At 37.7% G+C, this 25375-nt stretch overlaps 5 protein-coding genes across 5 annotated transcripts in view; 1 reads left to right on the top strand and 4 right to left on the bottom strand.

Annotated features, from left to right (window-relative positions):
• On the top strand, positions 3203-5216 carry LOC109821672 (the record flags this gene model as incomplete). Its single annotated transcript, XM_020387839.1, has 3 exons — positions 3203-3286; positions 4178-4264; positions 4876-5216. Coding segments are annotated over 3 exons (195 nt in total), but the record flags the coding sequence as incomplete, so codon positions are not given.
• On the bottom strand, positions 6888-14984 carry LOC109821671. Its single transcript, XM_020387838.1, has 3 exons — positions 14521-14984; positions 9038-9521; positions 6888-8194 (listed from the first exon to the last, which is right to left on the bottom strand). The coding sequence occupies exons 1-3, from the start codon at positions 14982-14984 to the stop codon at positions 6932-6934; spliced, it is 2211 nt and encodes a 736-aa protein (XP_020243427.1). The 3' UTR covers positions 6888-6931.
• Positions 15548-17092, bottom strand: LOC109821670 (uncharacterized protein DDB_G0290685-like). Its single transcript, XM_020387837.1, has one exon. It carries the CDS (start codon positions 17090-17092, stop codon positions 15548-15550), a length of 1545 nt encoding a protein of 514 aa, XP_020243426.1.
• On the bottom strand, positions 16772-20045 carry LOC109821669. Its single transcript, XM_020387836.1, has 2 exons — positions 19800-20045; positions 16772-17228 (listed from the first exon to the last, which is right to left on the bottom strand). Exons 1-2 carry the CDS (start codon positions 20043-20045, stop codon positions 17136-17138), a joined length of 339 nt encoding a protein of 112 aa, XP_020243425.1. The 3' UTR covers positions 16772-17135.
• The window catches only part of LOC109819945 (beta-glucuronosyltransferase GlcAT14B-like), a 7996-nt gene continuing 6176 nt past the window's right edge, over positions 23556-25375 (bottom strand). The window contains exon 5 of the mRNA XM_020385943.1: positions 23556-24243. Coding sequence (XP_020241532.1) covers positions 23690-24243 — 554 coding nt within the window. The 3' untranslated portion in view covers positions 23556-23689. The remainder of the gene's footprint in view (positions 24244-25375) is intronic.

The following is a 25375-nucleotide window of genomic DNA, read 5'->3' as shown; positions in this document are numbered from 1 at the left end:
CAGGGTGGCTCGGCCAAGGCCGAGCCACCCTGAGGTGGCTCGGCCAAAGCCGAGCCACCCCAGGGTGGCTCGGCCAAGGCCGAGCCACCCTGAGGTGGCTCGGCCAAAGCCGAGCCACCCCAGGGTGGCTCGGCCAAGGCCGAGCCACCCTGAGGTGGCTCGGCCAAAGCCGAGCCACCCCAGGGTGGCTCGGCCAAGGCCGAGCCACCCTGAGGTGGCTCGGCCAAGGCCGAGCCACCCATGGGTGGCTAGGCTCAGAACTGTGCAAATGCACAGTTCTGAGTGCCTATAAATAGGCCTTGTGCTCATTTGTTTCGGAGGGGGGAAATTTTGGAGAGAGGCGAAGCCCTGCTGGATTGAAGACTCAGATCTAAAAAAAGATCACAACTTTGAAGGCTTGGAGACTTGGACTTTCAGATCCGGTGCTCGCAGATCTCAGATCTACGCGTACGAACTCCGGATCTAGGCTTGGTCTTAGATCCCGAGACTTGGACGGTTGTTTCCTTGGTGAAACAATCCTCCCCGGCTATTATTCCCTTGGTGGAATATTACCCGTCATATCGTGTAGATCCGACCGGATCGAGATCACGCGGTGGTCCACGGCAAATAACCCCGGCGCAGGCAAAGAACCCACCAAAGCGAGCGACCGCAAAACAGGAGCTCACGTCAGCGGCGAAGGCGGCGGACGGAGGAGCTCGAGCTCGAGCTCGATAGAGAGAGAAAGAAAAAGAAGAGAGAGAATGTACGAGTGAGAGAGAGAGAGAGAAGAGAGTACGAAGAGAAAGAGAGAGAGCTGGGCGTTTAAATAGATAAAAAAAATAATAAAAAATTAAAAAAGATAAAATAAAATAATGAATACGGAGCTAGGGCTGGAGCTCGTCGGCGACTGCGGGCTGAGCTCGAGCTCGAGAGAGAGAGAGAGAGAGAGAGAGAGAGAGAGAGAAGAGAGTACGAAGAGAAAGAGAGAGAGCTGGGCGTTTAAATAGATAAAAAAAATAATAAAAAATTAAAAAAGATAAAATAAAATAATGAATACGGTGCGCGTGCCGCCGTCATTTTTGAAAAAATGCGGAGGGAGAGAACGGGGTTGTTGGGTAGCTGATAGGGGTTTAACGCGGGAAGAAAAAGCTGGGGTTATTTTCAAATGGGTTCAGGTATTTAAACAAAAATAATTAAAAATAATAATTTCGGGTACTTAAAAATTAAACTAATTACATAATAATTATCTACAAATAAAAAGGTACATTTTGAGCTAATACAACAGTTGATATGAAACTGTCGAAAATATACCCGTATTGTACAATTAAACGAAAATAATTAATAATAAAAATATATTTACTTATATTTAAAATCAAATAATTATGTGACAATTATCTACATGATAAAACGTAGCAGTTGTACTAATACGACCAATAATACGCAATAGTACAAGAAATTATACAATTAATACGTAGTTAATAATACAGCGTATTATACAAAAATATACGTAATAATAATAATAATACCACGTATTATTCAAAATGATACGTAATAGTATCGGTAACACAACGGATAAATCCCAGAAATTTTCATTGCACTAAATTAATTTATAAATATAAAAACCATTTAAATAAATATAAAATTTAGACTTTAAATCATAGAAAATTCTAGAAAATCGAGAAAAATACAAATACTCTTTTAAAAATCATAATTAAATACTTTAAAATACTAAAAATTTATTTTAACTAATATCAAAATTTTACGGTCATTACACTTTTTTTGACAAAAAATAAAAAGAAAAATATTTAGAGAGTGAGTTGGAGCAAATCTCTAAATTCCACTCATTAAATTGGAGAGTGGAATTTGGAGAGCATGGTTGGAGATGCTCTAAGTTTTTTTTTGAAAAGAGATGCTCTTAGTTTGAGAATTGCATCTTGATGCATACAATGAGTTTCCACATTTAAATCTTATTTGTTTGCAATGGATATTAAAAGGATTTGCGTGGAAGATAAAAATGCAGCTAATTATTCTTCTTTGTTTGCACATGAATTTTGTTGAGGATATGTGACTAAAATCACAAATCCACTTGAAATCAACATAATTTTAGAGGATCATATTTGATATAATTATCCTACGGTGGCAACCCCAAATCCATGACATGACAAATAAAACACAAACAACTCATTTGATAAAAATCTAGGATTTTAAACCTGTGAATCTCATTTCGCAATACAACAACTACCAAATGCATGGAAACAAACAGTCTAAAAAAAAGTCATTAGTTGAGGGGTATTTTAGTCATTGAGAGACCAAATTATATCCGAGGGAGTCATGAGCAATTTCAAAGGTATCAGGGACTAATATTGAAATTATTGAAGATATATGCAAATTACCCAACAAGAGAACCTCAGTCAGCCTTCATTTGTTTACAAGAGGACCGAAACGAAGGGTTTTTGACCCTAGAATCGCCTCCGTCTCTCTCGACATCCAACAATGGCGTCAGCTAGGGTTTTGTTCNGCGGAGGTCATCTCTCTCTCATCTTTATTAATTTCCATATGAGCGCCCTCTTAATTTCTTTGAGAAATGCGTGAGATGTTGGATAATCAATGTGACCACATTCCCCAATTTCATTTCCCTCGATTTTGTTTGCATTTTTTAATTTGTTTGTTTTGATGCAACTTTTGATTGATCTTACTCTCTGTGAGAATTTGATTTCAGGTCCGTTTAATTAGGCTTATGGTATTTTTTTAAAGATCGCACCTTTCCCCTTTTTGTTTGAAAATTTTCATTAATTAAGCTTACTGTAAGTGTATCAGCCACCAATTAGATTTAGACCATTATGTTTTCTTATTCAACTTCGCATTTTTGCTTCAATTCGTGTACTTGTTGTTAAAATTTTCTAGGAAGTTGGTGCAAATAATTCAATATATTTAAGAACATGATAGCTTGATGTTTTTGTACCAAACTAACTTATATAGCTTTTGTTTGAAGGTTACGGAAATGTTATATTTTAACATAATTATAATAATATCTTGTTACGAAGAAAAGGGGAAAAAATTGGAGCTCTCAACATTTTCATATCATTCTTTCTCAAGATCTCAAGATAAAAATAAAAAATATAATTATAATAATATCTTGTTACGAAGAAAAGGGGAAAAAATTGGAGCTCTCAACATTTTCATATCATGCTTTCTCAAGATCTCAAGATAAAAATATTTATTTTATCTTTCTGCAGATCATCATGGACCGCCAAAGGTTAACTTGTGGGAAGACCCGCTCAGCCCTTCTAAATGGAAGGAAGAGCATGTAAGCTTTGTAATTTACCAGAAAAAAGTTCTTTTTTAATGTAATTTTTTAATTACTTTAGGACATGGCAGCTAGGTTTATTATGTTTCTGGCACGCTATAAATTTATGATTTCCTTCTAGTTACTATTATATTGTACATTTAAGTCGTCAGCTTACTCATCTATCATACTGATTGATTGGTCAATATCATGAATCACTTGATCTCTAATTTATATGCTTCAGATTGGTTCAAACTTCAAAGTATTACAACTATTTCTCTTCTAGTAAAATTAAAATGATGTGAAAAATTAGTTACTTTAGGCTTCCGTTTAGCTCTCTTATATGAGGTACACAGAGATAGCAGTTTTTCTGAGTATAATTGTCTTTGTAAAAGATGATTCTGTTTTTGAAGATAAATTTTTTCCCTCTTGAACGTGTGACTTTCTAGTTTTTGTTTAGATGACCTCTTTATCATAGCTTTCTTTGCTAAACATATGACATTACCCATGAAGGCTTGTTTCAATTTGATAATTTGTACAGTTTGGTCATTTCCTTGAGGAGCGATTTTGGGTTTGGGTTTTGTAGCATGGATTTCTGAAAGTATGAGTTTGGCAAAGGTTTAAAATAGTATTCCAGCTAGATTTTAGGTCTTTCCAACTTCTTATTTTATTTTTGTTTTGACTGTTGTAACAATGAACCCAGTAAATATTGATGGAATGGCTAATAAGCAATCAGAGTGAAGAACTGCAAAACCTCTATTTGAAATGTTCTTGTGCCCATACAACAAGTGATTTCAAATGTCTTTGATGTGTCACCACATTTATAGATTATTCGTGTCGATATTCCATATGATTTTTTGTTCTACTTGTAAAGTTATGTGTGAAATATATGTGGTGTTTGGTCTCTTGCAGTTCGTACTTGCTAGTTTGGGTGGTTGGGGTTTGCTGATTTATGGAGGATTCAAACTTTTTGGTGGGAAGAAAGAAACGAAAGAAGAGGTAAATTTTATTCTCTACAACTGCAAATCTGAACTCTCCATTAACAGATGACGTGATCTAATAATTTAAAAAGAACTTTTGCTTAGTGGTTTCTCTTTTTCTCCTGAAATAGAATTATATTCAGTTATATTTTTCATTAAACATGTTCTCCATTGCTTTACTAGACAGATACTATTGCATGCCTTATTTGCGAACTGTTTTATTGGAAGCAGTTAGTTTTCTGATCTTACTCTGCATCTTTTGACAAATTGTTGCACGTCATGTATATGTTTGGAATCCTCAGCTGCTGGATGATACAACTGCATATTGGTGTGTCTTGTTCTCTTGTTTATGTGTTCCTTTAGTATTTATAAATCCCAGCGTCTGTTGTCGTGGCTACTGTGTTCAACATATAATCTTCTTGCTGGATCTGCATTAATATCAATGAATGGATTGACTGGGATATTTCATGAAGTCATTTCCAGTTTTGCACCTTATCTTTAGGCATGGACTTAGTTAACCATAAACATCAAATATTATTCGACATGTATTTTCTTAGTATTGTACTTGCAGTTGTTTAGTTGAACCCTTTGCGTCAAATTATTTATTTCCCATTTTCTTTTATGTTGCAGGCTGTACCTGAAGCAAAGCAGTAGAGTAGTTAGCGCCAAGTTACTGTCGTTTTTGATCTGTGAGTGCCGGGAAATAAAGTTAACAAGTAATATGGTAAACCTATGAAATGGTTGTCCTTGTTATGGTTCATGAAGTTTGGGTAATATGTGCATGACTTGATTTTCCATGTAATTTCAATGAGTACTTTAATGCAAGGCAAGCATAGTTCTTGCTGTAGATCCCAATTTTGATTGAATGCCATAAAAGACTGTTACTAACTTTTGGAGTAGGTTTATTTTTTAGCTATCACCCTTCATGCCATGTTTCGTTAAATTTTATTGAAACAGTACACTACTCATTATCTGAGCTCTCTAATTGATCGTTTTGCCACTAGTTATCAACTATTATTTTCTGGATGTTCTCTGTTGCTAGCTCCTACACGATGGTTTCAAGTAATGTAATTAATGAGTCCCAATTTTCAAATAAAGAAAGGAAAAGCACAAAGTATATAATTGGATCCAAAAACTTGAGTCATATCCAGAAATAGGATTATGGTGCTAGGTTTCTGTATTCTTCTACTGCAGTTTGGTGCATGATGAAATGGATTGTTATAGACTTATAAGCATCATAAGTGAGCTTTTTTATAACAGATAATTGGTAGTTTCTCTTTGCTTAATTCTTTAGCAGCGGATGTTTTTATAATATTTGTTCAAGTGACTATTTTTCATTGGTCTGTGGGTTGGATTGTGTCTAGGAACGAGCTAGCTGAATTTGAGCTATGAGTTCCTTTTGCATGACAAAAGACTGTTGCATAGAGGGACTTGATTTAACAAAGCCCTGTGTGCAAGTTCTTGTATGAGCCTAAGTTAATGTAACCAGTTTAGGAGGTTCTTACTTCTCAGCGTTGAGAAAGTGCTCCCAAGGTTTTGGGGCATATACCCTTCCTTGCACCTAGCAACCTTTTCCCCCTCGCTAGGATTTCATTGCCCGGACATAAGACTTGATGTCAACTTGAGTCGTCCATAGGGAATATATGACATTATAAAAGCTCATCGAATCGAAACTAATGCATAATATTTGATAGTTAGGCATGTGCTCAAAGTGAGACAGCAAATATGCAATAGAAGTGATAGTCAGGAACTACAATGTGCTTTCTAGTTAAAGTCACTGATTCTGTGTAAATGCGACAAATAAGCAATTTCTACGGATGACTCAAGTTAAAAAAACAATTATGCAAATAGTTAACTACAAGCTGGTTTCTAGTTAAAATTGACTAATAAGCAATTCTATGAATAATAACTTTCCTTGAAGATTTGAATACATCGAATATTGTTTAAAGGATACACTGATGATCAGTCTCTAAATTAGGCTGCATCTTGGCTGCTATGGTCATGTACTTTTTAAGTTGTCTCTTCCTGGTCTTTTGTTTCACTACCACTGGATTTATCATCTTTTTCTGATATTTGGTTCTGATGGTCATCGGCGTCATTGCTGGTATCAGATTGCTCGGTGACCGACTTTGCATTAGCACCTGATTCTTCCTTGATGATCTCATCCTGATTCTTAGCATCGTCCTCTTTTTCTGAGTTCATATCTACAGAATCTCCAGTTTCATCATCGCTGTCACCATTCTCAGCCTCGTCTTGTTGAGAACTCTCAGGCCCCTCTGAGCGCTGCTTCTTAGACCATCTCCAATAGGGGACAATTCAAATTCACTTTATCCCCTTCCACATAACCTGCCACATCATCAAATGTCTCCACTATCACATACACTCCACAATAGAGGATAATTTAGGAAATAATTCACTTTTCTATCTCTCCTCATCACTCCCCATCATATATTTTATTATATTATATTTTTTCATATGTGATATATGTATTATAATTAATATAATAATAATAATATAATTTTTTATTTTTTTATTTATAATTATTTAATTTTGATATTTATCAAATATTATTACAATATTAAAAACAAGACAAGATTTTATTGATGTAGATAAATCAACAGTACAATTTATTAAAAACACACAAAACAAACTAAAATTTGACAAAATTAAAATCGAAAGTTGAAAATTAAATTGCGGTTGCTCCAAACTTTTGCCAAATGTGCTCGACAAGATCCTCCTTCAATTGAAGATGTTTGGCCCTATCTCGGAGTTCAGATCTAGTATGAATATCTGATTCGGACCTACCTTGAACATGCACTTCAAACTGAGGTAACGTTTGTGTTTGGTAATCAAATGATGAGCTCGAGCTAGCAATGCTTGATGGTTCAAAGTCAACGTTCTCCCAGTTTCGACTATAAGTATCTCGTTCATCCTCCACTATCATATTGTGTAAAATAATACACGCTCTCATAATTTTTGATAAGACATTCAAATCCCACATTCTAGCTGGTTGACGAATTATAGCAAAACGTGCTTGGAGAACCCCAAATGCACGTTCCACATCCTTCCTACAAGATTCTTGTTGTTTTACAAACAATTTCGCTTTTTCGCCTTGGGGATATTGAAATGATTGGACAAAGACAAGCCATTTGGGATAGATTCCGTCAGCAAGATAGTATGCCAAATTGTATTGATGACCATTCACAGTGAAGTTCACATGCGGAGCTTCACCTGCCTCAATGTCATCAAAGACAGGTGACCTTTCAAGCACATTTATATCATTCAATGTACCTGGCAATCCAAAAAATACATGCCATATCCACAAGTCATAAGAAGCAACCGCTTCGAGTATTACTGTTGTTGTGCCTTTATGTCCACTGGTAAATTGACCTTGCCAAGCCTTAGGATAATTTTTCCATTGCCAATGCATGCAATCAATACTTCCAATCATTCCCGGAAAACCGCGTTCTTCGCCTACTTTTAGTAGTCGTTGGAGGTCTTCCTCATTCGGCCTTCTCAAATAGTCATTCTCAAATATGGCCACAATACCTTCACAAAACTTGCTGACACACTCTACTGCAGTGGTTTCTCCAATCTTTACGTATTCGTCACAAGCATCAGCTGCAACACCATATGCTAACATGCGTATAGCAGCAGTACACTTTTGAATTGGTGATAAACCACGCTTTCCAGCACTATTTCTCCTCTGAGTGAAATACGTGTCATAATTTGAGAGAGAATCTACAATTCGTAGAAATAGTGGTCGTTGCATTCGGTATCTCCGACGAAATTGGTGGTCGGTGTATGTGGGAGATTCGACAAAGTAGTCTTTCATCAGCCTTTGATGGGCAGCTTCATGGTTTCTCTCTATGTATGTCCTCTTATGGGATCGATTACTTGCAGCTTGTAACTCTTCAAGTAACTGTTGTTGGCGTTTGAGTAAAGATTCCTCCAAATCACATTATTTTTGGAGTTCCTCTAAGTTAAACTCGTATGGGGGTGGATTCATCTAAGTAATAATTGTGTAGATGAAATTGGTAATGAAGTGATGTGTAATAAGTTCAATATCCAAGTGGTATTTATATTACCCAATCTTAGATTTTCAGATATCACATGTGAAGAGATAAGGTTTGTTTGTAGTGTGCAAAGATCACATGTGAAGCAACATTGATTTTGAGATGTTCAAGAGATAAGGTTTGGACTGTAGTGTGCAGAGATCACATGTGAAGTAACATTGCTTTTGATATGTTCAAGAGATAAGGTTTGGACTGTAGTGTGCAGAGATCACATGTGAAGTAACATTGCTTTTGATATGTTCAAGAGATAAGGTTTGGACTGTAGTGTGCAGAGATCACATGTGAAGCAACATTGATTTTGAGATGTTCAAGAGATAAGGTTTGGACTGTAGTGTGCAGAGATCACATGTGAAGCAACATTGCTTTTGATATGTTCAAGAGATAAGGTTTGTTTGTAGTGTGCAGAGATCATATGTTTGGACTTTTACGTACAACATAATTGAGCTTTGCTTTTCAAATTTCAAATGACTTACATACAAAGGAATTGTTTGCAGGAACCAAGATGCATTTTATTGAACAATACACTCAGACATCACATTCTAACAATACACTCAGACATCATACTCAGACAATACACTCTTAACATCATACTAAACAACACACATTACATTTATTCTTGGAATTGTAAAAGATGAACTCTCAAACAGATAAACTTAAAGGCCAAACAATTCGATCTGTAGCATGTTAAGCAGTTTATACTCATACTCGTCCAATGCATTTCTTTGATTTCTCTGATTAAGGTCCATCCACATTTTCATTTTTTCAGCACGTGCTGCCTCCTTTTGAGCACATGCTGCCTCCTTTTGAGCTGTTGCAACTTCTTGCATCATCTTCATCTGTTGTTCCTTCATTTCTTTTAGCTCCTGGCGTTCAGACTCTATCTTAGAGTATTCCTCCTCAATAACAAGTTTCGATCTTCTAGAGGAGCCCTTAGATTTTTTCTTTGTCGTGTCTCTACCTTCTGGGCGTACAAAAGAAGGAACTGATGAGCATGAGATATCACCTTCCCCGCTATTTTTCCTTTTACTTCCACTACTTTGAGATGCACCAGATCCAACCATATATTTTGGTTCATTACGAACCAACTTCCATTCTTCAAGCAAAGCAAAGTTTTTTTTAGTTTCTTCAACAAACAAATCTTGAGCTCTTGCTATGTAGTTGTCGTCTGACCAACCGCTACGCCTCTCTGCTAATGCTTTTCTGTATACACCAACCCACTTACCAATTTTTTGTTGAGATCACTGTGTTAAAGTAAGAGAGAGAGAATCTTGGGTAAATTTTCCTTGAATTGAATATTGAGTATGCACATATATTTATACAAGTAGAGTGTGAGGTTTGTTCTCCCAAGCAATGTGGGACTAAAACCCACTACAATACACTATTATCAACAGCCCCTTCAAACTCATGTTGGATCAAACAAAGTAAGTTTGCGTACAAGAAACTGGAACCGATGAACATGTAAGGCCTTTGTAAAGAAATCTGCAAGCTCGTCAGCGGATGAAACATGAGGAAGTAGAATTGTCTTGTCCTTGATAACTTAGTGACGGACAAAATGAGCGTCGATCTCAATATGTTTGGTCCTTTCATGAAATACTGGATTATTAGCAATCTGGATGGCACTCTTATTATCACGGTAGAGAGGAGTAGGAGTCGTAACAGAAATGCTGAAATCACTGAGAAGGCGACGAGGATGAATAATCTCTTTAGCTGTTGTGGACATTGCACGATACTCTGCCTCAGTACTAAAAAGAACAATAACATCTTATTTCTTACTTCGCCAGGAAATAAGGGAATCACCAAGAAATATACAATAACCTGTGGTAGACTTTCTGGTAGTTGGATCACCGGTCCAATCAGCATCAGAATATGCACAAAGCTCTAACTTAGATGTAGCAGGAAACAAAAGAGAGCGAGTGCTAGTACCCTGGAGGTACCGAACAATCCGTAATAAGACAGCATAGTATACAGAACGTGGAGCACTAATAAATTGACTGACAATACCAACAGCATGAGAGATATCTGGTCGAGAGATGCACAAATAGACCAACTGGCCAACAAGATGTCGATATCGGGTAGGATCAGATAGAGGCTCACCGTCAGTAGAGCAAAGTTTGACATTCTGCTGGAGTGGAGTATCGACAGTTGTATTATCAGTTAACTCAGCTTGATTTAGAATATCTGAGAGATACTTCTGTTGAGACAGTAATACACCCCGCGGGCCTTGAGAAATTTCTAGACCAAGGAAATACCGAAGAGATCCAAGATCCTTCATGTGGAACTGTTGTTGCAACTGAGATTTTGCGTATTGTATACCTGTCATATCATCACCTGTAATGATCATATCATCTACATAGATGAGTAATAAAACCCTGCCACGCGATGTAGTGCGAACAAACAGAGAAGCATCTTGATGACTTTCTATAAAGCCCGCTTTGAGCACAACATCGCGAAAACACTCAAACCAAGCGCGGGGTGCCTGTTTGAGACCATAAACAGCACGACGAAGGAGACATACATGTCCCGGAGGAATATTTGACCCTGGAGGCGGTTGCATATATACGGTCTCTGATAAAGAGCCATGAAGAAAAGCATTTTTGACATCCATCTGGTATAAGGGCCAACGATGAGCAGCAGCGACCGCAAGGAGAGTACGCACAGTGGGCATCTGAGCAACAGGAGCAAAGGTCTCCTCATAATCAATACCTTGTTGCTGAGTAAAACCTCTAGCCACTAAACGAGCTTTTCGACGTTCAATGGTGCCATCAGGACGAAACTTGACCTTATAAACCCATTTACTGCCAACAAGAGAGATCCCAGGAGGACAGGGAACAATATCCCAGGTATGAGTTTGCTGAAATGCTTGAAATTCCTCAGCCATAGCTTGTCGCCACTCTGGAATTTGAACTGCCTCTTGGAAGGACTTTGGCTCAACAATAGTATGAATGGCAGCAAGAAAGTTATGAAAGATAAGTAAATAAGAAGTAACAGAAGCATACCGGGCAGGCATGACATGTGGGCGTTTGCCTCGACGAAGAGCAAGAGGAACCTCAGGCAGGGGAGATGCTGGCGCAGGTGCGTGGAGATCAACAGTATTTTCTGGAGTGAGAGTTGTGTCCATGGGATATGAATTAGATGGTGTAAGAGAAGACTCGGGTGAGGAAGAGTCAACAGAAGGAGAGGGAGAGATGTCAGGGAGATCTCGAAAGGAAAATTGAGGTGAAGAAGTGGGTGATGCAGTTGACGAGGAAGCATGATCAGTAGAGTGGAGGAAATTAAAGTCATCAGAAGCAGAATAATATGGAGAATCCTCTTCGAACTGAACATGACGAGATATATGAACTCGACGAGTTGCTGGATCATAACAACGATAACCTCGATGTTCTGAACTAATTCCTAAATAAACATAAGAAACAGCTCTGGGAGACAATTTATCACGTTCGTGAGATGGCAGAAGAACAAAACATCGACAACCAAAAACGCGAACTAGATTATAACGGGGAGGATGAGTATAAACACGACTATAAGGAGTAGCACCGGAAAGAGAGCTAGATGGAGTGATATTAATGGCATGAGTCGCGGTGAGAATAGCCTCAGCCCAAAAATGACGAGGAACATAGTAAGAAATGAGCATTGATCGAGCAGTATCGAGGATATGACGATGTTTGCGTTCAGCAACACCATTTTGCTCATGAGTGTAGGGACATGACTGTTGAAAGATAGTCCCATGAGAGGACATGATAGAGCGCATGGCAGAGGATAGGTACTCTTTGGCACAATCAGAACGAAAAACTTTAATACGAGATTGCCATTGAGTGAAAATCATAGCAGTGAAGGCTTGATAAGCAGTAAGTACGTCAGAGCGATTCTTAAGTAGGTAAACCCATGTAAAACGAGAGAAATCGTCGATAAAACTAACATAATATAAGTAGCCAGATGAAGAAGGCAAAGGAGCTGGCCCCCAAATATCAGAATGTACTAAATCAAATAAGGAAGTGGATACAGATGTACTCATTTTAAATGGTAAAGCAGTGAATTTAGCCAATTTGCAACCAGCACATGACTCAATACTAGAACTAGATGATACAGGACCAAGTACTCCAGACTGAATAAGACTCTCCAGCCTTTTATTACACACATGACCAAGTCGTCTATGCCATAAATTGGCAGGAAGCGAGGTAGAGGGTTTTGACGAACGAAGAGAAGCAATAAGAGAACGTGGACGTATGGACTCTAGAAGGTAAAGATATTCCAGAAAATACAGTTTGTGCCTCCTACGATCCGCCCCAACCGTCTTGCCCGTCTGTGGATCCTGCACAATACAAGTATCAGAAGAAAATGAGACAAACAAGCCCGCCATGCATAAAGAGCTAATAGAAATTAAATTCAAGCACAATTGTGGAGCCACATAGACGGGACCAAGTGTTAGACGACCAGATGGATCATTTTGTGGGGTAATAGAGCCATACTGAGTAATGGACAATGGTTGTCCAGCAGCTGTGTAGATAGGAGGAAGAGAGGATGAAGTAAAGACAGAGGATAAAAATGAGGCATTACAAGTCATATGAAAGGAACAACCAGAGTCAAAAATCCAGAGATCATTCATACCAGAGACCGAAGGATTAGCTGAAGAACCAGCAAAATGCATAGCAGAGAGTTGTGCGGCAGATGTAGAGGTGATATGTTAGAAAGCATCAAGTTGACGGCGAAGACTTTCAATAGCTTGAATAGTAGAGTCTGAAGTAGTAGAAGGTATAGCATTGGCCAACAATCCTGGTGTACGAGAGGGTTGAGACTGAGGGGGTCGCCGACCACGTCCAGTACCTGAGGAACGTAACTCAGGATGAAGCTTGAAGCATGTCTCAATGCGGTGTCCTTCCTTCTTACAATATTTGCAAGAGAGCTTAGATCGAGCCTGTGGAGAGGGAGCCTGTGGAGAAGTATAATTCATAACAGGAGCAGTGACAGGTACAGACAAAACAGTCTCGAGTGAAGAGGTAGGAGTGTCTGTTGACAAATTGAGTCGTGCTGTCTGCTGTCGGGTCTCATAAGCAATGAGAGCTCCCATAACTGAGGCCAAAGTCGGAAATTGAGGCTGATGAAGTAGTTGATCAGCCATAGTTGAATATTCAGGAAGGGACTGAAATAGTTAATGCACCTCATGCCGTTCGTGCCAGGCTAGCCAGTCTTCATATGTGGAATTACGTCCAGGAAGCATGGAGCGTAACTCTATCCAAAAAGCTTGCATTTGTCCAAAATGGGACTGCAGAGATGAACTACCTTTGCGTTGTAGAGCAATGTGTTGCAGAAGATATGCCTCCCGTGCACCCGAGCACTCAGTGAAACGCTCAGTGAGACGAGTCCACATGGCCTGAGCAGAGGGAAGCGAGCCAATCTCGACAGTGAGACCAGAGCCAACACAGCGAGTGAGATAATCCATAACACGAAATTCCTGCAATTGCCACTCTGAACTCTCCTTGACATAGAGAGCACGAGCAGTCTGAAGATCGACATCACCACTGCCAGAGGCAATAGTACTGGATGAAGCAACAGTGCTGATGGACGGTGGAACTGGTCCCGTACTGGTGAGATGATCAAGCAAACCAGCGCCACGCAAGGCATTGGTGACAATGGTGGACCACCCTGCCCAGTCACTTTGATCATTGAGGGGCAAAGGTGGTTTGGGAATCTTCTCTGAAGGAGCCATAACAGCAATGTTGAGACGTTAAGATGTCGAGATGCCGTTACTGACTGCGAAACGGCAATGCCGTTCGTTTGAGGCCGAGAGACGGCTTGAAACGACGATGCCGTTAATTTGAGACCGAGAGACGGTCTTAAAACGGTAATGCCGTTAAATAGAACCCGAAGGTTAGAATGAAAACCCGAAGGTTTAAACGAGAACGCGAAACACGTTAAGAGGCCGCAAAGCGACAATGCCAAAATATCTGGCAGAAAGAAAAAAAAACATTAAACGGCTGCAAAGCAATAAGGTCAAGATTTGACAAAAGAACGCAGAAGCGTTAAAAAAAATTTATTGGAAGGAAAATAGCCCTAGCTCTGATACCATGTTAAAGTAAGAGAGAGAGAATCTTGGGTAAATTTCCCTTGAATTGAATATTGAGTATGCACATATATTTATACAAGTAGAGGAGTGTGAGGTTTGTTCTCCCAAACAATATGGGACTAAAACCCACTACAATACACTATTATCAACACACTGTAATGGCTTTTACATTGTTGTTGACTCCTATGAGGGCCAGTTGTTGAATGCTCATTCAAGTAAGCAGCAATTTTACCCCAAAAAGTATCACCCTTTTGGCCACTACCCAATTCACTATCATTACTGAAGTGAAAATAACTAGTTAAAAGTAGTTTGTTTTGCTCGACACTCCAAACCGAATAACTAGATTTAGAAGTATTTTTTTGTGTTTGGGGCAAAAAACTATGTGGTGTGTCATCACCAGCACTTCCAAGAGATATTTGAGTGGAAAACTCGGGTACATCTGTTGATCCACTGCTAAAATGAGGAGTAACTTGCTCGGTGTTTTGATTATTGATATTGGAGAAACCACCATAATTACTTCCACCAGTTTGTTGCCCATATTGCATATAAGGGAAATTATAAGGATATTGCATACCAAAATTAGATGGCATCATATACGGCATCTGAAAATTGGATGGCATGTTTTGAAGATTTTCAGGACGTTGATTATTGGAATTTTGAGGTTGGTTAGGAAACATATAAGTTGGGGGACGATTAAAATTTTGATTAGGGTCCATTTTGAAAGAGAGCAAAGAAGTTGGAGGAATTTTGAAAGAGAGCAAAGAAGTTGGAGGAAGAAAGAAAATACTCAAAAAATTTTGGTGTCCAAATGAAGCAAAGTTGGTCTCTATTTATAGATCTCGAAAAAAGAAAATTAATGGTGAATTTTTTTTTTAATTTGATCAATTTATTGGTAAAAAAATACCATTTAAAAAGAGGGTGGAAAAGAAAAATGCATCAACCAACACGAAGCCGCCACATGTCGCGATTGCACCTCACCTCCTTTGTGTTTTCTCCTACGGATAAATGAGCACTCCAGCAGCAAACAATTGCTTTTACAATGACACATGGCGCGATTTGATTGCTTTTCACTACAATAATTCTAGATTTATTGAATAATTCCCTCCAAAAGCCACATCACTTCACCTTTACAATTATTCTTTGCTGGAGCAAATAATTCACCCAATTATACACTAGTGGAGATGGTCTTAGATGTTATCTCCTCAGTGCTGTCTCCAATGTTGATTTTTGAAACTTCACCATTTTCAGCAGTATTCTCAGCATCAGTTTGCTTTTCGAAGGACTTGGTATTATCATCTTCTTCCTTGACAACTCCATACTCTGTCTGAGCATCACTTTCCTTATCAGTTGCAGCTCCGGTTTTATCATCACTATCTTCGTTCTTAGTTTTATTATCTTCAGAATTGTCGGGCTTTTCTGGTTGCTCACTAATAGATGTTATTTCCTTATTTTCCACCTCAAAAATTTTGTTAATTCCATCTCCTTCGACTTCTAATCCTCCTCTACCATCTTCTGGCTGTTGATAGGTAGAAACATCATTATCTTCTCTTGCTTCTGCCATGGCTTCTGAATTGCTTTGGCCATTGCTATTAGAAACTTCATGAATTTCTGAACTATTAGCGGCATGAATTCTTTCTTGATGCCCGCCTTCCATCTCTTTGTTCTCTTTATTTACATTTATGTTAACTTCCCTTGCTCTATCACTGCCTTTCCTCCATCTTCTTCTACCTTTGCCTCTGTTTTTGTTTCGTCTCACTTTAGGCTCCTTGATTATGGGCTTTTCTTGTTGCTCATTTCGAGAAGCCTCCACTACTTCTTTCTCCAGATTGTTCACTGTTTCTAGATCATTTTTAGCCTCTTTGCTCCGTTCTTGAACCTCCGTTATGCTTTCTTGCCTCATTTCACTCTCTTCAGCTTTGTCAGACTCTCGTTCTTTCTTCTCCTCGCCCTCTGGTTTTTCTTCGCCACTAGTGAGCTCTTCGCTCTGTTCATTTACCTCCGCCGTGCTTTCTTGACTTGCTCGTGTTTCTTGAGAATTTGTGGTCTTCGCCAGTTGATGGTTTTCTGAATCTTGCGTGTTTTCACCATCTGTCCCAGGATTATCATCTACAGTAGTCTGCGAATTCACCAATTTTTCATCTTTAGCTATACCTTCATTATTCATTTCAGTTGTATTGCTGACGTTCTCTATTGTTCCCTGTTGGAAAGTAGTGTCATTTTCATTGGCAACTACTTTCTTAAGTTGTTGCTTCGCTTCTTCAAGCTCTGTTTCCTTTTTCTTCAAGAGTTCAGTTATTTCTGCCGCTCGAAGTTCTGTGGGCTCTTCGTCACTTTCTTGTCCCATTTCACCCGCTTCAGATTTATGTTCTTTTTCCTCATTTACCTCCATTGTGCTTCCTTGGGAATTTGTGGGTCTCTTCTTTTGATCATTTTCTTCTCCCATGACTCCGTCTTTTCCTTCTTTAGGAGTATCTTCATTTGCATTGTTAGGGTTTTCTATTGTTTGATCTTGGATAGTAGTGTTGTTTTCAGGCGTGCTTAGTTTATTGATTTGTTGTTTTGCTTCTTCAACCTCGGTTTCTTTCTGCTTTGAGGGTTCGGTTATTTCTGCTGCTCTAACACGTGTTCTGATCGATTCCTCCGCCTTTTCTTCCAAGGCTTTGATCTGGTTCTGCTTCTCGTCAAGGGATGCCTCCAACTCATTACGCATCTTCTGTAAACGATCAATTGTTGTTTGTGTTTGAGTGAGTTTGTTAGTGAGCTCCATCATCTGGTTTCTCAGGATGAAGTTGTTGGATCTCATGTTCTCCCATTTCATTTTCATTTCCTTCGAGTTTTCTCTCTTCCTGTTTCAACAAGGAAAAGATAACTCATTGGGTCATAGTCTAAATCTTTTGACTAGTTTTTCTACTGGGAGAATTTTAAAACATAATTAGCATGATCGACCGTTTTTCTAAATAATGAGCAAAAACGGCCTCTTTTTGTCCACGTCATCAAGGCTAGCAAAAAAGATGCCGATTTTGGCAAAAAATCATCTTTAAAATACATAGGACTACTAATCCCGTGTAGTTAACAATTGCTAATTATAAATGTGACTAAGCTCGGAATTTACACGTAACACGACACTGTTAGTCCTGTGTATTCTGAAAAAACTCCTTTTTTATCTCAGCTGCCATTGCCCAACCCCTCTTCCAGATATCCTCCCTCCTCTTCTCCTTAATCTCCTCCAATAAAATTATGATCAATAACCCCCTCCCAGTCAACCACATGTGCGAATTCGACCATCTTCACCCTCGGCCGCCTCTTCCCCTTCTCGTTGGCGGCCTCGCCTCGAGGGCGGTGGTCGAGGAAGCCTCGAGGGAGAGGGTCGAGGGCGAGGGTCGTGGTTGAGGGCTAAGCCGTGCTTGGCAACGGTGGTCGAGGGCGGAGGAGGGCAAAGGGGATGGTGAGGAGGGTGGGGAGGAGGCTATGAATCTGAAGATTGGATGAGAGAGAGAGGAACATAAGGATTCTTGGGTGACTAGGGTTTTTGAGATTGGGGAATCGGATGAGAAAGAGGAGAGAGATGAAGAAGAAGGTCGGAGGAGAGAGCGCAGGGTTGAAAATTTTAATTAACGAGAGTAATTATACGGGACTACTAGCCCTGTATATTTTGAAGATGATTTTTTTTCAAAATCGATCTCTTTTTGGCCAGCCTTAATGATGTGGCCAAAAGAGCTCGATTTTGCACATTATTTAGGAAAATGGTCGAGTAAGTTTTAAAAACGGTCTTTTTTTTAAAAATTCTCCTTTCTGTTGTGGACAGTGATAAGGGAATGTTTGAAAGAGAATATGAGCAGAAACTTAGTGAGTTGTCTTTGTATCTTGTTAAATGCAAGAATAATTGAATAAGTGATTCTGGGCTGGTTTCCATAGAATTCCTGGTAATCCATGGAAAAAGTTGTTTCTAAGAGAAATTTTTTTGTCATAACCAAAATTTTGTGTTTGTTATGAAAGAAAGTTTGCTGAATTATGCATGGAATTTCTGTCACACCAGAAAATTCCTCCTTCAGAAAGCCATCTCTTCCCTCGTGGATTTTACAAAGGACAGAAGTGGGTTGCAAATGAAATTTTTCTTTCAACTTCCTATTCAACCGAACAAAAAAATGAAAAACTAGAAAATTTAAGATTTTGGATAACTCAATTTGTCAGAATTCCAAAACCCAAATTTGGGAGACAAATAGGCTCCACACAGAACAAAGAATTCAGTTTCTAACTTAAGTTAATCAGTTTATTGTTAGATTTCATGTTGAATTCAGTATATGTGATAAAAATTATGCTAAATTTTACGTGTCCTGCTCGCATACATGATTTTATCCTTACATGTTAATCATGTAATTTATAATATTTACAGCTTTCCTTTAAGGATTGAAGTTTCTGATCATAAATTGTGCACTTCCTAAGAATCTCTTTTCCATATTTATGTATTTCTCTTATATCTTCAAAAAAGAATGCGTCTCTCTTATAAATAAAATTCTATGTAAATTTTGTCATTGGAAAAAAGTTTGTTCTGGTTTGATGAAATGCTAGGGGTTTACTAGCAAATATCATATGAACTTTATGGAATCCACTTACAACGGTCAGGTTTCATGCTACGTATTTCTAGTATCTGTTCAGCATTTGCCTTTTGATTAGAAAACAATTTCCACAAGTGTTCTCTCTAGCTCAAATGATTTCAGTTAGGATAATGAGAGAAGAGGTTTTAGTCTTAGTCTAGGATTCATTTCTTTATAAATGTGACTATAAGTGGGTGTTTGGTTGCACAATTTTATAGAAAAGTTTTCTCAAAATGTCTGACAATGGTAATTTTATAATTAAATTTTTTTGTAGATTTCCGTAAACTGTGTTTGGTTCAAAAAAATTTACAAAAATATTTTCTGTAAAGTACAAAAAATACCAAAATTTACAGAAATAAATTTCCTCTCAAAATGGGAGGAAATCACCCAGAAATCTGACACCACATTGACACTTTTCTATAAAATTAACTATTTCCTATAAATTTAGGGGGTGTTTGGTTTAATTTCTACAAATTATAGAAAATCTTGCTATTTTCTATAATTATGGGCCATTTTCTTGTTTTGAACCAAACAAGCAATGTTTAAAAAAAATTTGGTACTTTTTTACATCTCAAAACTTTTCTTATAATTTTTTAAGAAATATAAGGAAATCATATTTTGGATAGAAAATATTTTCTATAATTTGTAGAAATTAAACCAAACACCCCCTAAGATGTAATACTCTCTTCTTTTTTATTTTTTCTCTTCTTATAGTTTTCTTTTTTCTTTTCGAATCCTATATATGCCGGTTTGCTTATATATTTCAGAAATCTACTCTCAATAATCAATCTGCGAAAAGAGAAATCTTTTCCGAACTCTTACCAGGAGAACAAGCTGAAGTGCAGAGATCTCCCGTTCTTGGTCTTGAAGAAGAAGCCCGAGGACTCGCCCCTGCCTTAATTTAGTGAGCAGCATCACGCTGACCATCGCCACTCCGAGAGCCAGCGCCAGAAGCAGAAGCAATCTCTGAGATCTCTTCTTCTTCTTGGTGTTGTTGCCGCCTCCATTCATCCTGTCAATAATGCTTCTCTTATGACTGCAGTACTTTGGCTTCAGCTCTAAAGTCATTGCTACCACTTTCCTCACACTTACTCTCTCTTTACTGCTCAATCTTCAACACGTATACTTGCATGAGAAACAAAGGGTGTTGCCTTTTTCGGTTGCTTGAGGTTTGGAAAGAGAAAGCCCACCATTTTCCTACTCATGCTCTCCTCCACATCTAGTTATGTACAAACTGGTTAATGGATCTGTTTAATGCTACTTGGATTGATTAATAAGTGATTGAATTTGACTAAGCTAGGTAACGGCGATATATTTTGATAGGAAAGATAATAATTTGCAGATATCTCTCTTCGTTCATGTAGCATTTATCATATTTCATTTACTAGTGCTTATCATTGTTGAATTATGATCATCTGTGATTCGTTCTTTTCAGAATGTCAACACTAAGGGATGATAAGTGTTAATAAACGAGTTGAAGAATGACTCGTTTGAAGAATTGAAGGTAAACATGAGCTTCAGCGATTGTTTGGATGTATTGTTTGAATGTAATGAAGATAAAGATAAGGAGGGTATTTGCAATTTATCCATAAGATAACTGTTGGTCTTTTTATTTTGATAATGTTTTAACAAATAATTTATGACTAATATTGTTTGTCTAGTGTTTGTGTTTTTTTTATTTATTCTAGACAAACAATGGGTTGGAGGTTGGATGAAATCGAGCATTCACGATCATATCCATTGGAAGATGGAAGGAATAGTGGAGTGAAGCAATACAATTCAAGTCAAATATCCAATATCAAGTTTCATCCGTAAAGTTTACCAAGACGAGCTTAATTTAAGACCAATTGCTTGGGTATAATTAGTTTAGGTTTTATATTTGTGTGTAGATACTTTAAAGCTCAATATCATATACACACACAATATACATGTTTATCCGTTTTTTGGTTTATCCACAAACAAAGTTTTTACAAGCAAATAGATATATATTCATATACATACATATTTGTTTTCATGTGGATAAGTTGTTTTTGCATTATAGATATGAAACAATAGTTATATTCATATACACTTTCATATGTTTCATATTCTATTGTATTTTTGATAAAATATTATATTCTTAGTTTATAGACTTAATAACACTAGTTTACATATTTTCCTAAGTCTATAAACTCATTCAAAAGTTTTCAAAACATTGTTTTCAAAATGTCAAAAACATGTATTGTTTAGTTTTCATGTTTTTGGACTATTTTGTAAAATAAAGAGTTTTCACTATTGGGAAGTGCAGTTCCAATTTTTTTAACATGTTCATTATCATGTTTACAAGCATTTCCCAAAGTTTTATATTTTTTAGAATTTATTTGCTTTTTTTTAAAAGAGGTTTAAATTTTAATTTTACTGTTCATTTCAGGCTGATAACCTGTTATCAGTCGACTGATGGAGTTGATCAGTCAACTGATGAACTCGCCTGGAATTGCCAAAAGTTTCTGTTTTTGTGACTGATGAACTATCAGTCGACTGATGAGTTTATCAGTCGACTGATGAGGTCTTCAGTCAACTGATGTGCTGTGAGCTGCCTGTAACGGTCAGCTCACCAGTTGACTGATCCAACCCGTCAGTAGATTGACACTTATAACGGCTAGTTTTTTCACCCTTCTGTTTTTTTTTTGTCTTTTTGCTGGATTTTTTTGATTTTTGGGCTTTGTTTCTTCATCCTATATATACCCCATGCCCTCTAAACTTCTGAACGATCTAAGAAGAGTGTTTAAAGTTTGTTTAAGTTTATTTTTAATTGTTTATGTGAAGAGGTTTTCACAAGAGGAAAAAGAGATCATCATTTCGTATTTGAGCTTCAATCTCTCATCTCTTTCACTCTTGTTTTTCAGAGAAGTTTCTCTAAACTCAATTTCTAGCTTTACATATAATTGTTGTTGATTATCTTTTCATTAAGCTAGATTTTATATTGTGTTTAGTTTTCATTTCACTCATTTGAACACACACAACCTTTGAGCTTTTAGTATTTCATACATTGCGGGTTGTGGTGAGTGGTTCTTGAGTGTGGGCTTACTTGAGTTCTCACCTTGTTTAGAGAACAAATATTTGTTATTTGAGCTTCACTGTGAGATACACTTTGTAATACATTTGTATACCAAGAGAAGTGTGTGGTGAAAGACGGGGTCGATTCCAAGAGGAGTGGGGTCAGTAGTAAAGTCTAGAGAGATATGATAATTCTGAACACTTGAGGAAGGCGACACGGGCTAGACACCAACACTTAGAGGGTGTAAAGTGCGATTGCAAGAGTGTGTATTGTGAAAGTTTTCGGTGAGCTAGAAAACCGAGATTGTGTTGTTGTAAACGTTTTTCGGGTGAGCATCGAAAACCCGGTTGTGTAGTGGATTCTCCCCGGGAGTGGGGAGCGGAGACGTAGGTCGGAAGGACCGAACTCCGTGATTATTTTCTTGTGTTTAAGTTTGGCTTTGGCGTATTTATTCTTGTATATTTTCATATCGCCATTGTTGCATATTTATATCGCCCTTGTTTATATTATATATTCTTGCTCATAATTAATTGTATATCCTACTTGAAAGAATAAATTGTTAATAAGTTTTAATTGACATTAATATCGGAATAGATTAGCATAAACTTCAATAACGAGCAAATGTAATAAGAAAATTTTTTCAAGAACCCAAAATATGGGACCAATAGTGGGGACAAGTGAGGTGTGCCCCTCCTATTGGATAATGAGTTGGCCATCATTAATGATGGTCAACTTATTATCCAATAGGAGGGGAACATCTTACTTGTGTCCCCTATTGGTCCCATATTTTGGGTCCCTGTAGCAAAGCTTATGTAACAAACAATGGCAACAATCAATAATGACTGAGATTAATCAATCCCATCATCTTGAATAATAGGGATCAGGCTTTTGATGATAAGCTGAGGATCTGGTTTTGTTGAAAAAAGGGCCTCTGTATTGATTAAGGAGCAAGCGTTCATTCATCCAGTATCAAACTCTTGAGTTTTAGAAAATTGAACCCTCAAGTAATAAAATAAGCTGAGTAATACTTGAACAAGCAAAGGAAGATAGTTGGCAGATAGTATTCATTTTGACTTTGATAGACTTGGATTGCACTAATCTTATGTGTCTGCACGTTCGAAACTGCAAAAGATTAAAAAATTAAAATTAAAAATTAAAAAATAAAAAAAAGGTAAAAATAAACGATTTGCATCAAATACCCAAATAGCCAATTAATAACATGATTCTGCAAATAATTAGAGACGTCATTTGAGTAGTTAATCCATCAATTCTTTCCTAGATAACCACCTTATTTTTTCACTCCGCTTTTCAATTAGGGTTAATGGCGGACAGACCCACTCATTACTATCGCTCAATTGAGGATAGGCCTCTTGTAGTTGAAAAATTTTTCTAAACAAATTTTTTTTCTAAAAATAGACCACCTTGAGTTTTGTTTACAAAAATCGACTCATTTGTTTTAATCCGGTTTCTAAATAGTCGGAGTTGCCAACCCTGACTATTTAGTACATAGAATGTTAGGGTTTAGGGTTTGATCAGACCAATGAACTCTGAAAACTTGTGACTTAATTTCCATCATGAGAAGTATAATACAAACTTACAAAGAGCCTTACAACGTCTGTACCCCTCTACTATTGAGCTAAACCTAGACAAACTCTCATTTACATTTGTGTACATATCAAACCCACACTCTCTTGCTCTGATCAAACCTCATAGCAGAGCAACTCCCATTCCTAAACTCCTCAGACATCAGTTTCTTCATCAACTCCCCCAACCTCTCAGCGCCTTTCCCCGCTCTGAACACAGAATCCTCCCCTCTCACCAAACAAGGATCTTCTTTCTCTTCCGTCCCGATGCACCATGCTCCAGGCGTAAACCTGCTCTCCGACCGATTCAAAAGTTCTCGATCAATTTTATCCAACACGGGATCATCTTTTGGGAATTTTCTTGCGAACGGAGCGCCGCTCTTGACCATCTTGTCGAAATCTTTCATAGAGAGGGTTCGGGGGTGTTGTTTTGGGGGAGTGTCCCAGGCAATGTAGTGGAGGTCATGGCTGATGGCAGTGGTTTTGAAGTCGTTGGTATTGCAGATGACGGTGTGGAAGTACCCCTCGGGGGAGGAGACGAAGTTGACGTAGTACATGAGAATTGTTCGAGGGAGGTTCTCCCATCCCCATATGCAGTATTCAAGGAAGGGACGAGTGAGCATAACCCATGCTGAACCTGTGAAATGAATAGAGAAATTTCCTAATTTCCTTCTATTTTGTCGGGAAGAAAATGAAGAAAATAAAAGAGTGGACAAAAAATCAAGGTATAACAATGTTTTCTCTTTCTTTTTGTTTTAACTTTTTCTTGACAGTCAAATGAAGCAAAAAGGTGGGTTGTATGAATCTAACATGTTGTATCTTTGTATCTTGAATATTCTTGCAATAGCTTCGCGGTCACTACTGCATATGATTTACTGGATGCAATGCTAATAGGTGGGAGGGATAAATAGGATTCTAGATAAATAGGATTCTTATCCTACAGAGGGCCCTTTACAGAGATCATATATATAGAGGCTCGTGATATCGACACTTATACCACTATCAATTCTAAATTAGTACAATCAATATACAATATCCGTGCAGTCAAACTATTGTTCTGGTGCAGTCATGAATATTTTATCTTTGCAATCAAACTACTTTATGAGTGTAATCACCAACTTTAAAATCCATCTTAGACACATGTCCCAATCTCCTTTACTGCTCTAGAAACAAGCCTCAAGTTTAACCACGTCACTTTTCCAGCTCTAACTATTTTGGCCCTCTCGGGCTCCAAATCAATGAGTTCCGTCACATTGTACGGAACAATTAAGTCCAAACCCTACAGCATTAAATAGTCATTTAAATTAGCTTCAGAATTGAGTAATAACTAAAGTTCAATTCTATATTTTCAGTTATATTAAAGGGCTTCATCATTAAGTAATCATTGAGAGTTTAAAACACATACTTCAATTAAGATACTACTGGCCTTGTCCCTACCTGAGCTAGCCTGTTAGTTCTAAGGTTCCTTTCTCGTCTATCTATATCTAAAGTTACGAATATAGAACCAACTCACAAAGGGTTGCTGTCCAGCTGTAGTCAGTAATTGGCGTTTTCTTGCTCTTGAATTACATTAGAAATTAGCAGGAAACCTCATGTTCAGGGGAGAAAGGACCAAATGAAAAGAATTATGAGTCTATCAATCTATGCAACTTAAAATTTTAATTCACCAAAGGATTATATGTCTAATCGTCCACCGTAACACTCATTTCTGCTACATTTGTTTTGTTCTAAATTCATAAGAAAGAATTAGAAGTAAAAACAACTTATTAGTTCTCCAT

The sequence above is a fragment of the Asparagus officinalis genome, chromosome 8 (genome assembly GCF_001876935.1).
Source record: "Asparagus officinalis chromosome 8, Aspof.V1, whole genome shotgun sequence".
Taxonomy (NCBI): Eukaryota; Viridiplantae; Streptophyta; class Magnoliopsida; order Asparagales; family Asparagaceae; genus Asparagus; species Asparagus officinalis.
This window is presented reverse-complemented; position numbering and strand designations above follow the sequence as displayed.

Coding starts and splice junctions, on each gene's coding strand:
- LOC109821671 (XM_020387838.1), bottom strand. CDS start 14,984: ATGCCGTATATGATGCCATCTAATTTTGGTATGCAATATCCTTATAAT. Junction 9,522..14,520: donor TACAGTGTGTTGATAATAGT/GTATTGTAGTGG, acceptor TGGTGTATACAG/AAAAGCATTAGCAGAGAGGC. Junction 8,195..9,037: donor ATCAGAGAAATCAAAGAAAT/GCATTGGACGAG, acceptor TGTGATTTGGAG/GAATCTTTACTCAAACGCCA.
- LOC109821670 (XM_020387837.1), bottom strand. CDS start 17,092: ATGCGTAATGAGTTGGAGGCATCCCTTGACGAGAAGCAGAACCAGATC.
- LOC109821669 (XM_020387836.1), bottom strand. CDS start 20,045: ATGACTTTAGAGCTGAAGCCAAAGTACTGCAGTCATAAGAGAAGCATT. Junction 17,229..19,799: donor CACTTCAGCTTGTTCTCCTG/GTAAGAGTTCGG, acceptor TTGTTGAAACAG/GAAGAGAGAAAACTCGAAGG.